General features: G+C 42.5%; 1 protein-coding gene across 2 annotated transcripts in view; it reads right to left on the bottom strand.

Annotated features, from left to right (window-relative positions):
* Positions 1-63: 63 nt before the first annotated feature.
* Positions 64-13,443, bottom strand: part of slc2a4rg (SLC2A4 regulator) — a 32,867-nt gene continuing 19,487 nt past the window's right edge. The window contains exons 3-9 of one of the 2 annotated variants that reach the window (XM_072449761.1): positions 10,935-11,035; positions 10,346-10,584; positions 6,596-6,696; positions 5,361-5,634; positions 4,120-4,260; positions 3,794-3,921; positions 64-3,530 (exon numbers count right to left, since the gene is read on the bottom strand). In XM_072449761.1, coding sequence (XP_072305862.1) covers positions 3,419-3,530; positions 3,794-3,921; positions 4,120-4,260; positions 5,361-5,634; positions 6,596-6,696; positions 10,346-10,584; positions 10,935-11,035 — 1,096 coding nt within the window. In that variant the 3' untranslated portion in view covers positions 64-3,418. The remainder of the gene's footprint in view (positions 3,531-3,793; positions 3,922-4,119; positions 4,261-5,360; positions 5,635-6,595; positions 6,697-10,345; positions 10,585-10,934; positions 11,036-13,443) is intronic. The other variant, XM_072449762.1, reaches the window with a different exon arrangement.

Genomic DNA, 13,443 nt, shown 5'->3' with positions numbered 1-13,443 from the left:
TAAACCCTCATCTCTCAATTATGAACAGTTGATTTAGCAGTAGAACGTAAAGCAGACACAACATAAATCCAGCGCATCTTCCATTCATGTTTATTTCTTTCCATCACATTACATCACATGGATCACATTTTCAAAGTCATACTGGTCATCCATCTTTTCAAGCACTAGCTGTACACACAAGCTTGACATTCATACAAATAATCCTCACAAAAGTGCTTTCTCTGCGTGATGCTGCTGCTGACACGACGCCACACCAGAGAAATGGCGCCCTCTAGTGACCGAGACCACCGGCTGCACCCCCCCTCCACTGTTTGATTCAGCCTTGGGGTTGAAAGAGGACATTTAACACAAAACCCCTTCAGTGTTCTGTCTCCTGGCATCAAAAACAATGAACAAGAAAACGATTTGCAAATGCTAGACATGCAAAACAAGCTCAAACACAACTCGACGGACAATAAAATCATTCCGAAATAAATCATCGGTAATACAAGAAAGCAAAAAGTCAGTTCTCGAACCAGCCAGTGACAGGCTTGGTACAAAAATACAGGCAGAAATGGTCACATAAGACAAAAGATACACAGAGGAGGAAGGATGGACAAATACGACTCCAATGCAGCGTAAAATGTAAATGTATTTATGTCAAACAATAGCTTACAATAGCCACAAAATCAATGGTTTGTTTCATGGTATGTATAATAAAAAAAAAGTGTTTTAATTAGATTTCTTTCACAATACAACCCTACTTTTTTCAGAACTCGGGGTCTCAGCACAATAAAAGAAGAGCGATTTGCGGAGCTGCCGTTACAACGCATGATACACTTGATTTGGAAGCTTTGTCGCTGCTGGTTTTACACAAACATCAGACATTCAACACAAGTAAGCAGCTATCGTTCTATAGGGGACATCGAAGGCGCTCGTTTTCATATAATGCACATTTTGAAGGGCTTTATATAGCTTAATATACTGGGTAAAAGGCTTGAGTGGGACCACAGTAAAGCTGGATAAAGTTATATCATGAGTGGAAGACAAAGAAAGTGTTGCAGCCTGTTGGAATGTGTCAGACAGGTTAAAGAAAGGTTAGGTCATCCTGCCCACCCAAACATGTACATAACAATGACAAAACTATGATCACCACACGGAGCAGATCTGACAAAAAATCATGACCACTTCAAAATAGCGTAGCCGTGTTACTTTTTTATAGGTGCACCCACATTTTTAAAGATTCACTTTAAAACGCTCGTAAAGATTTGACGTGAGGACATTCAGAAAGACTCAAGAAGAAATTGCAGTAGTTTTTCTTTTCCTCCTCCAGAACTGTGTGCACGACTAGTTTGGCAAGATCAAAGATGAACGGTTAAAAGTTGTTTATCAGAAATGCATTGCACAGGTCAGAAAGTAAAGCAATACTGCATGGTTGGGGCGACTGATATGAAGTGTAGCGGCTTACGGATAAATCAAGACAGCAGCCTACAAACTAACCAGCAAAAAACATCAACAAACACTACTTTTTTTCATTTTGTAGATTTTACATTCAACTGGTTTTCTCCCCTTTGCCTCTAAGCTACATCACACATGTTATATTCACTATAACTTCTTGCTTATAAAAAGAAAGAAAAATATCTTGTACAACAATGTAGAAAAAAAGTTTCCTTTTTGAGATACAAGAAACCGACAATAAATCAATAAAAACGCCTTACTTTTCTCTTTATGTTGCATATTTACAAGAAAGCCCTGAAACCGCAAATCTAGCATGTCACCATTGCGTCGTGTGCCTCTTTAGTGCAACGTGTAAAAGGTGGAATAATGGCGAGCAATGGGAGCTTCTGTCACAGGAGCCAGACAATGTTACGGGAGAGATTTGGCTAAAACAGAGATGCATTCACACAGAGACCTCCTCAGCCTCCTTAAAAAGATGAAACAAAAATGAGCAAGGCTGGTATTCTGCTTGTACCACACAACTTTCCAGTACCACTCTTCAGGTGAACCATCCAGAAAGACAACACGAGGGACATCTTGATTTTGGGACAGTAATGAACAAAGATTCACATGAATCACAATGTCTTGCACACAATGCAACACAATACAATTGTGTAAGTCAGATAGTGTCGTCATGTGTTCTTATCATTGGCACTTTGTGAAATTGGACCTGACGAGGTCTGGGACCCACTCAGAGGGGAGAGCTTATGTGAGACACAGTGGAAGGCCTGAACTGAACCTAAACAATCGTGCTGGAAATACAGACAGGGCTTTGGGAGAGTTACAAAAGCTTTTTACACTGAATGTTTCTTGAACTGGACGTATTAATGTAGAATAATTCCCAGAGGTTAACTTTACGTAACTAATACGCCTGGATTATAGTTTTAAAATTAATCTCTTTACTGTATATGGTATAAATCAATGTTGTGTGTGTCGGGCTTGACTGTGGTAAATAAGAACCACATGTGTCGAGGGCTGAAGAGGAAAAGTGTACATTCAAAAGGCTCCAACTGTTGTAAAAACATTGTATATATTAAGGGGGGATTATGTTGTTGATTATGCTATTTTTGTCATGTAACCTAAAAAAAACTACAATTAGACTACAATTAAAAAAAAAAAAAAACTGCTAAAAGTCTTTATATTTCATTGAATTTTACTTGAACTAATGTTTAGCCAGAACAAAATTCAAAGTTAAGTGCAACAAAAAGATCTAATTGCAGTTGCACGATCTGTCAAAATCGGGGGAGAAATGTTGACGTCTTGTATTCAGAATCTTTGTAATCGTGAAAAGCATAAATAGTGTAAAGTGGCATAACATACGATGGCCAAATTCTTCAAAGTGCTTTTAACAAGGTGAAGGGAGGATGAGAGAAAAATATTCATCCATCAATCCAATTTAAAAACGAGTGTTCACCACAGTGTGCAGGGGATTTGAGTATTATTGTGAGGTCACAGTCAGATAAATGTCTTCATATGGACTGAAAAGATGAAGTGCAGTATTTCCATGGGACAGGGGTATGGCATTGGCACAGGAGCTCAGGTCTGTACTTACTGTAACGGTGCTGGACAGTTGCATTTGGTAAACCTAGAAAAACAGATGCTACAGAAGTCTTAGCGAGAAATCATCTGAAACTCCAAAACTGTAGCTTACATAATGCTTCTTTGTGAACAACGTGCCTAAAGCTTATATGGAGTCTTGAATTCTGAAAACTTACCCCAGATTCAGATATTTTTCTTAAAAATTCTCTTTTTCAAAATTGTCTCATGGATATAAAAAGTCTCAGACCTGTTGAAATCTCATTTCCTTTTGTTTTTTGTTTGTGTTCTACATTTCCATGGGCTGTTTGGACAGGTGAGGCCAGTGTGCAGTGTAGTGCTCAGCATTGTGTCCACCGGGCTGTGGCCTGGAATGAGGAGGAGCTCATGTGGCGGACATGGAGGGTTAGTCAGTGAATCTCTGACAGGCCTTTTTCCAGCGGCAGGCCGTGCACCACATGTCCTTCTTCTCCATGCCGTACACCTTCCGACACTTCTTTGCCTCGCCGCGGGGTTTCCTGGGAAACAAAACCGGGGACAATGTTAGGACACAAATATGCCAGATAATCGGGATAATAATTGTTTTAACTTCCTATAAGTTATCTGTCCTTTCCCACTGTATCGACCTGCGTTGTAACACCAACATTTCCCCATGTGTGGACATTAAAGCCTATCTTATCTTATCTTAATCGTGAAAACAACATTGTTACAGCCACGAGCGTCTCAGCAGTAACAAGTGTTTCCTCACAGGTTCATGTGGAATGCACACTCTGACTTGTACCTGGTTCCTGGCGTGGCTTTAGTGGCTGGCGTGACTAATGCGTGGCTTTTGGTAACAGCTGCATGTGTGCTGGGGGCCGGCGGGCGCTTCTCACCGGTGCTCACAGTTCGGACATGGTTCACGGGGCCCTGTAAAAGAAGGGTTAGGTCATAGGTCACTTCATAGTCAACTAGAGCCATGCTAATGTCGTTTTTTTGTTCTACAGTTTATGTCGATGTGAAAGTGCATGGAAATGATTGGAACTTTAAATAATAAGAGAGAATGACTGAGATATAGAGGCAAAAGTAACTAGAGTTGATAATTATATTAGAGGACACCTAACTCACCGGGACACCCTTGAAAATGACCGGAGGGGGCTGCCATGACACACTGATGCCATTGCTGCTCTCGGTAAAAGGACCGATGCCGTTAGTATTGCCTAACCCCGCCAGCTCAGGGACCACTGGGATATTGACCGGTGCAGTGGCCTGGAACGTGGAGAAATGCCCCGACAAAATGAGGAGAGGACAGAGAGAAATAGAAATATACAGGAAACATACATGTTAGTGGAGCTTTCACTATTATACCACAGACAACAGCGCTGTGCAAAGGAGAAGTGTAGGGAAAGAGGCCATGAATAAAAAGGCCTTTATATAAAAGAACAATGTTTTTAAAGAGAAGTTCATTAATGACCCTTGGGAAGAATTAGTGATTGTGCTAATTACTGACTAATCACGGTTCAGATCTAAGTGTGTTTAAACCCTTCACGTCTGCTCAGTTTTGAACATAATAATGACATAAGGTTTGTACAATTCCACACCAGCAAACACTAGTGGAAGAAAACTAGAGCCAGATCAAATGTAGGCAATAAAAATCGCACATATTTATAATCTGTTGAAGCTTTGCAAAAGTTGAACAATTATTGGATTGTATAACTCAAAATATCACAGAATTTCAATTCAACTCATATTTTCTAAATGTTTCTTCCCTGACCTTATTGCTATCTACACTATAATAAACTATATAAACTATAATCTATACAGGATCTATATTGAAGAGGCTCCAGCGCCGCTTGTATAATGGTTTATACAGTGACTAAACTAAACTTGTAAAATGGCTGGTTTTATGCTGGCGGTGGTTATTTTATTTTGAAGGTTTTTGGAGCTCAAGTTATAGTTTTATTGCTGATCTGTTTTTTTTTTATTGTTTAAATGTATTGTCAACTATTGCTACATTTTAAAATAATAAAAAGTGGTAAAAGTTAACGTTGTTTGTTGTAACTGCTGCACAAGAGGTTTTAAATCTCAATTGGACACTCTTGGTTGAGTAAAGGTTGAACACTTTTAGTTTTTTTTTTAAATAAATAAGGACAAAATCTGACTTTTCCTGAACAAAGTCGTCACTCTTAAAACGTTTCTCCAGTAGACAGAACACATTGTCTTTAGTTTTTCCTGAACACTTTAAGAATGACCTTGAGCTCGAGCCGTTGCCCCGGTAACGGCGTCTGCTTTAGCCTAAAACAGCACAACAACCCAAGTTCATTTCAGAGGCCGCTCTTAAGTTTGAACGCCGCGGTTGTGTCGGTTACCTGGTAGGCGTGGTCAGTGCGGATGTGGCAGAGGGCGGAGGGAGCTGATTGGCTGAGCAGTGTGGGGGCGTCGCTCGGAATCCCGCTCACGTTGATGTGCTCCGAGTGCGGGACGTCGAAGAGGGGCGAGGGGAAGATGGGGGGAGGAGCCACCGTGGTGGGGGAGGTGGGCGTGAGGCTGGACAGGCCCTCGGTCAGACTGTCCATGTTCACCTCGATCTCCGAGTAGTAGAAGTCCTCCTCGCCATCGCTGTAGTCGGAGTCATTGTTACGACTACGGGAAGAAACACTACATTTACTACTTGAGTTACAGCACAATATATTCTTTATTCTAAAGAAGTACTTTACACTAAAGAAGTATGATTTAAAATGACGTTTAGAGTGTGGTGTCGATCAATTGCCCTTAAAGTTATGAATTAAAGCGACTTATATAAATCTACATCATGTTCTCTCCTGTATTTGTCGTAGTGCATAAAGCAGACATGTCCAAACTAGGGCCCGGTGGCCAAATACGGCCCTCAGACCACTTTTTGTTGGCCCTTCAGCTTCCTGCTATGTCGGCCCAAACAACAAAAACTCGTACTTTTTACTGTAAAATTGGGAAAATTCAGGCATATTAATGTTATACCAACCTAATATTAATGTTCTAGGTATAATTAAAGGTGTGGAGGCTCATCACAATTACGTCAAATGCAAAATTGATTGAATGATTCACTTTGTCAGTCAACAAATTCGACATTGTCAAGTTGTTTGTGGCCCTCTGCCCCGTTTAAGTTTCAAAATGCGGCCCTTGGTGAAAAAAGTTTGGACACCCCAGGCATAAAGGGAAACCTCATTCAGTTAGATACAGATCTCTGTCCACCACCAGAGGGCAGTATGGTTGAGTTTGCTTAAATCATCTAGTCAGTGAGTTATTTTGCACTTTCGAAAGAGCAACAACTGTGACAACTGTGCTTCTCCCAACAAACTGACTGTAGACTTTTATAATAATAACATGCATATGATGAGAAACTAGAAACAAAAAGGTATTTTTCTGGTATTAGTGGAGTTGGAAGTAGTAGTACACAAGTATTGACACTATCACGAGGGAAAACCTTGTTGAGTGCAGGTTTTGTCCATCTTTACATCAGAATGTCATTACTCTCCACTCACAATGGCTCTTGAAATATCTCAGTGTTGATTTGTTTGTTTGTTTGTTTGTGTGTTTGCTGTCCATAATGCAGACGTCCTCATACCCCAGGTGCAAGGTGCGGATGTGTCGCTGGATCCCTGAGGAGGTGCTGAGGACCTTTTCACAGTTCTTCCACAAGCACTTGAACATCACCTTCATGGAGTTCTGCGACAAATAAAGCAACAACAAAAAAAATCTCTTACAAATACAAACAACACCATGAATCTGTCTTTAAATATCGGAGGTCGTTAAGATTGAACGCGCCCACTCAAACCTTTTAAGACTTTTGACAATGGGCCCAACACTAAACCTCGTTGCGACACGACGCAATCAAAACAGAAACAGGATCTGTGAGCGGTGGAGACGCAGCCGGAGCAGTGGACAATGAAACAGTAGCCTCATCTGTCTCCTTGAGCACTTTCACACCGGTGACAGATTGATGAGCTGGATGGATGCAGTGTCTTGACCTCTTTCCTGCAGTCGGCATGTGCAGTGGAAATATATTTCACGGCGCGGAGCGTTTATTGGGGCGGTTTGGCCCGGCAGAGGGCTCAATGTTAAATACCAATCATGCGTTTCTGGGAATACACAGCTTTGTGGTGTATGGATCGATTTACACTTTTGTAGGGCCACGCTGAGGTGCTACTGGTGCAGGGAAAGAAAGGAGCTGAAAATATTATTAACACGGTGCTATTGTGGGTACAGTTATTAACCAGCATTTTCAAATCACCTTTTTTTCATTATAAACATTGATTAAAAAAAGGTACAGGTACGGTTCAAGTACTGCTCAGGTGAGACTACAGAGGCATGGTGGATGATAACCCTACTACTAATAATCCTGATGGTTTAGACCTGGTTTAGACCTGGTTTAGACCTGGTTTAGTCCTGGTTTAGACCTGGTTTAGACCTGGTTTAGACCTGGTTTAGACCTGGTTTAGACCTGGTTTAGACCTGGTTTAGACCTGGTTTAGTCCTGGTTTAGACCTGGTTTAGACCTGGTTTAGACCTGGTTTAGACTTGGTTTAGTCCTGGTTTAGTCCTGGTTTAGTCCTGGTTTAGACCTGGTTTAGTCCTGGTTTAGACCTGGTTTAGACCTGGTTTAGACCTGGTTTAGACCTGGTTTAGTCCTGGTTTAGTCCTGGTTTAGACCTGGTTTAGACCTGGTTTAGTCCTGGTTTAGTCCTGGTTTTGACCTGGTTTAGTCCTGGTTTAGTCCTGGTTTAGTCCTGGTTTAGACCTGGTTTAGACCTGGTTTGGACCTGGTTTGGACCTGGTTTGGACCTGGTTTAGACCTGGTTATACACTTTCATCCTGCTACTACTACTACTACTACTAAACCAACTGTATACTGTCACACCGCAGTATTCCTCTCTCTGGCATTAACCAGTAGCAGATGGATAAAAGGCTGTGCGCGCTTGTGTTCAGAGGTGTTGGCTGCCGTCCCACAGACAGGCACAGACCTGCATCACTGATAATGAATGATTGGGTGGGTGTGGATAGTAATCACCTTTCAACCAGCTCTGGGTGGAAGAAAGGCAAGACAAGACGTGAGGATGCACGGGCGGTATGGGAAACGGAGGAAAGTGTTAAGACAAGAAGAAGCTAAGTGGGACCGACGGGTTTCCTTTGAACGGACACACGTGAACTCTCTCTGACACGTCCGTCTGATAAGTTTTATATATGTCGAGGGATGTGGAAAGAACGCTGTATCAATGTGGAGAACGAGCGCCGTATTTCACGTCAATTAAACAAACCACCAAAGCCAAAACATAAGCCTAACGTTGTCGACCGTTTCTTAGTTTCCTAGTGTAGAAAAAAAAAAGAAAACTAAAGCCAATCTTAATCCCGCAATCATAAACCCATTAATTCCCCAAGATTTTTCTTTTTTCTTTTACAGAAACAGTGTCTGTCGTGTTTAATAATCCTCTTACACTAATGCTCGGAGAGAATCGCACAGCCTCCCATGAAAGCCACAGCTGCAAATAGATGTTTCTCTGTTGAACCTTACAATAAGTAATAATAATAATAATAACTTTTATTTATATAGCGCTTTTCAGTGACCCAAAGACGCTGAACATAATAAAAAAGGTGGAGGGGGTATTTACAGACAGGGGGGGACAACACGTACAAAACACATTAATATACAGATAAAATGAACAAGACAGAAGAAGTAGAGAGAAAAAGATGGGGATGTAACAGGGGGTAGAAGAGTAGGCAATGGGGTAGAGGAGGCTAGGGGTAGGGGAGGTCATAGGCTTGGGTGAAGAGGTATGTTTTTAGGCGGGATTTGAATGTTGTGAGTGAGGGAGAGTGGCGGACAGGTTGGGGGAGGGAGTTCCAGAGTCGGGGTGCTGTTCGGGAGAATGCTCTGTCGCCAAAAGTTTTGAGTCGGGATGTTGGTGCAGTCAGGGTGAGAGAGGAGGAGGATCGGAGAGCTCGGGTGGGGCGGTGGGGGATGAGGAGGTCAGACAGGTAGGGGGGGGGCAAGGTGGTGAAGAGCTTTGAAGGTGAGGAGGAGTATTTTAAAGTTTATGCGCTGCTTGATGGGGAGCCAGTGGAGAGAGCGGAGAACGGGAGTGATGTGATCACGGGACCGGGTGTGGGTGAGGAGGCGGGCAGCGGAGTTTTGGACCATTTGGAGTCTGTGGAGGGAATGGGAGGAGATGCCAGTGAGGAGGGAGTTGCAGTAGTCGAGGCGGGAGGAGATGAAGGCATGGATGAGGGATTCAGCAGCGGGGAGGGTGAGGCAGTGTCGGATTTTGGCGATGCGGCGGAGGTGGAAGTATGAGGTCTTGATGATGTGGCTGACATGGGGAGTGAAGGAGAGGGTGGGGTCCATGATGACACCGAGATTGCGTACCAGGGTAGAGGGGGTGATGGTCGAGGTGTCGATGCTGAGTGAAAAGGGACCAGTTTTATTGAGAGTGGATTTGGTGCCAATGAGGAGGAGCTCTGTTTTGTCACTGTTCAGTTTGAGGAAGTTGAGAGTGAGCCATGATTTTATTGTAGAGATGCAGGTTTCGATGTGGCTGAGGGGAGGGTTTTGGGTAATTAAGCGCAATTGCACTCGCGCACTACTCCAGCGCCGGTGAACTGCACCGCGCGCTCCTTTGTCATTCTGTTGCTGGAGGTACAATTCAGGCACATTTCATCTGTTGCAGATACCTCCAAAACATCTCTCGTTTCCCCTCAAATCCCTTGGTCGCGCTCGCATTTATGAAGGAAATAGAAGCGTTTTGACATGGTTAAGAGAGAAGTCAGCGCAGCAGTGAGACATATTTGGTGAAGTACAAGACCGAATACAAAACTGCACATTGCCCGCTGTTTTGGAAATGCCTCTATTTTGCCGCTCACAGTAGCTGAGTTGTACTTTCAAAATGTGGGCCACTGGGTCTGACTCAGTGTGACTCAGCGAGGACGGGAGCTTCGGTTTCACTGAAAGCTGAGTGGATACTTAAACAGCTGCAGGAACCACAAGACCACAGTTGTGTCACTCGGTCTTAAGAATGTGAGAGACATTCGGGGTTTACAGTAAATATGTTACTGCCAATATACTGCGTGGATAAAGGCTGAACTGTTCCATCATTTTACAGCTTGTTTTGTTCACTTTCAGTTTTCACATTTAACATGAGCAAATGAACAGTTCCAACACCTAATCCAAACCCTGACACTAAATTAAAAGAAAAAAATTAGCTAAAGTGACATTTTGAGGATTTTTCACAAATGCAAAGGGTATATTTTGTTTTATATCGCGCTACATTCTGAAACCCGTCCTATGGTGGCCTGCTGTGGTCTTTTGCTCTTGCTTTGTCACCTTTCTTTTCCTGGGAATGGGGTCCTCGAACATGAAGTGCGTGCTCTCGTGGATGTCCTCGCTGATGTCATCGCTGTTGGACGAGAGCAGGAAGTTCTTGTTGTTTTCGTTGGAGAGAGGTGGGGACGGTGTGGAGGGCACTGATTGGTCGCTGGCGTCCCAGCTCCAGTTGCCGCTGGTGGAGCTGCTGTAGCTGGCAGAGAGCACCTCTTTCCATCCTCTGCTCGCTGCTTCTGGCACTGTTCAAAACCAACGCACATTTCGTCAACAACTCATCTGTTCAGGTGCCATTTTCAGCTACTTATTCATGTCATTATTTCTGTCCCAAATGTATTTCAACATAACATATATCTAGTCTTATATTTAGTGCCGCGGTGTCAACAGTGCAGCAATAATAGCCTTGCTTAGCTTGGGTAAAAATATACAGTCTGGTGAGCTTGGCATGGTAATGGTGACCACAGACATACTCGAGGGCCAGAGGGAGTGTCAAGGCTACACGACTGGCAACAAACATGTGCATAAATTGAGCAGCAAGTTAAAACTAAAGCATATTTTGGCTGCTAACAATTGACTTGACTGCTGTTGTTACCTGTCGGAGCAGAGGAAGGCGGGAGCACCATTGGTGAAGTGGATAGAGAGGTCAGGACGGCTGCTGCCATCACCTCCTTATCGGCATGGCCTGACGGCTTCCTGCACATTCAAAGAGACAACGCAGGTTATAACAAAATCAAATCCTTTATTTCGGTTACAAATGTGGGATGCAAAGTTCCTTCTGCAACTGCAAAATGTGTATCATTAGGATATATATTTTTGTATTAAATTCTTGTCAAAGTAACAACAAATGAACCGATCCAAATAGAAGCTTAGAAAAGATATGACCGGGATGAACAGAAGACTAACTCAGACGTGAAAAAACGTTCTTTGTATGATTACATTTGTTAGCACTTACTTTATGGCTTACTTAGCTCTAATAAGGTGATGTTTACCCTCTTTAAAAAGTCTACTGTAGACGGCTGCTTTCAAAACGTGCAGAATTTTACACACTTGACACAAACAGACTCATAACACGACATTAAATCACACCTGGACTTTTACACAGCTTGAAACTGATACACAATGGGACTCAGTATTCGGCGAGCTCGCGCGCGGTCTGCAGCTTTAAGAGGTCCTCGTCCCGCCTCCAGACTTCACAACCAGAGTGAACTGGTTTGAGCATTCTCTGAGCCAAGCCCTAAGCCCTGGCACTCCTCCACACACAGTCTCCACACACAGTCTCCACACACCAGTCAAAAACTTCACTCAAGGAGCCCACAAACACGCATCATACTGAACAAACCATGAGCGAACCATACGTGTAGGCACAAAGCTGTTTTTCAAAATCGAGGTGGTGCTCCCACGCTGATAAAAACAATGTGTTGGAAAGGGAAACCAAGAGAAGAATGCAGAAGATACGAAGGAGGTACGATGATGCGTGACAGAAATTAGATATTGAATAGTGCATGTATGACAGGAAACACGCTGTAGAAGACATCAAATCTGACACAGTACTCATAACACTATCATATATTATTAATTACAAGTACTCCAGTTAGTACTGCATTAACAACAACTACTGTACTAGAGTGAAATGATTAGATTACTTGATAAAAACCTGATAAAAACAAGACATTTGCACGTACAGACTACAGTGATCGAGTTTTCGAATTTGCGTGCGCATTGAGCGAGATGAGCTAACATGATTAACTGTGTCATGTTTCACTCATTACCCCAGCGCAAACCAGCAGCACTTTTGATTTCACCGTCTGTGTGTCTTTCATTTGAGAAACCTGTTTTACAAAGGGCCAAGTTGCACAGAGGGCTCAGATTGTGGACCTGACATGAGGCGGCTGACAGTGTGTAGAACCGTGGGCTGTAGTATAGAGTGTAACGACCCATTGACAGCTCTTTCTGGCACATGCACGAATCAAAACACCATTTAAAAAGCCCTGATTCTCACAACATCCAGGGTTTCCTGACATTGAGCTTTTTCCTTTCCGTGGCTTCCCGGCACGGTGGATTGTGGATGCTCCATTACAGCTTTTTCACGACTGCAGTGTAAGTGGTGCGCTCGTCTCATGTGGATATGCTGCCAGCTAATAAACTGTAAAAAAACACCTTTCAGACAGTTGCACAGGCTGTAATCCAAGAGAGGGGGAATTTACTGTTACTATCAGACTGACTTTGATATCAGTGTTACTGTTCACCCCGGGCAAACAACAAAACAGATGGCTGCCAAACTGGGCCATTGTAAACCAGCCGGCATTGATAACTGCAAGTTTATTGGTTAACTGCAGTTTTCAAAAACACTTCTCCCAATATTCAATATTAAAGCTTCTTTTAATACTCAAGATTCCTCCAAATAAACTTTCTTGTTGTTGTGAGGAAAGAGAAACGGGGCCATGCTGCGATATCTGTGCTTTAGTATCCCAGAGACTTGAACAATTATACATTGTCTTTAATGTGAATTATTGTAGAATTGTTTATTACATTAAGTAATTACTAAGCTTCATTAACAACATTATTAACAACAAAAAGTCACTCCTGTTACTGTAACTCCTATTAACAAAATACCCATTTTAACATAAAAATCCCATACAAAATAATACAAATGTTTGTGTTTTAACAAAAATTAAATTCCATCATTTCATGTTTAAAGATGACGTGGTATAAGTGAATCAAGGATTTTCAGACAGAATTTGTCGATGATTAATTTAATTGGTGACACATCTGTGACTCAGTTTACTGTACCTGTCTATGTCAAAGCTCAGATTGATTGGAGCTCTAAAGTATGTGTACAAAAACTCTGGTCTTGTATCGGGACCGCACATAGGCCAGCTAAAGTCAACACGCCGTGCACTGGCACATACAGAAGTGAGAAGCCATGGAACAAGTCGCAACGACACACGCCTAAATGACAACAGGTGGACAAACATGTATGGCCTTTAAGTCAATTGCTATTAATATATAACAAATTCTGTATGGAGAATTCCCAAGACTTCAATTTTTTTAAATTAGGTCATTACCCAGTGCTTATCACTATTTTCAATAGGGCGGGTTTA

Source organism: Eucyclogobius newberryi, unplaced genomic scaffold, assembly GCF_026437365.1.
Source record: "Eucyclogobius newberryi isolate DKJ021-1_F unplaced genomic scaffold, fEucNew1.0.hap1 SCAF_17, whole genome shotgun sequence".
Lineage (NCBI taxonomy): Eukaryota > Metazoa > Chordata > Actinopteri > Gobiiformes > Gobiidae > Eucyclogobius > Eucyclogobius newberryi.
The sequence above is the reverse complement of the archived record's forward strand: the minus strand, read 5'-3'. Positions and strand labels throughout refer to the sequence as shown.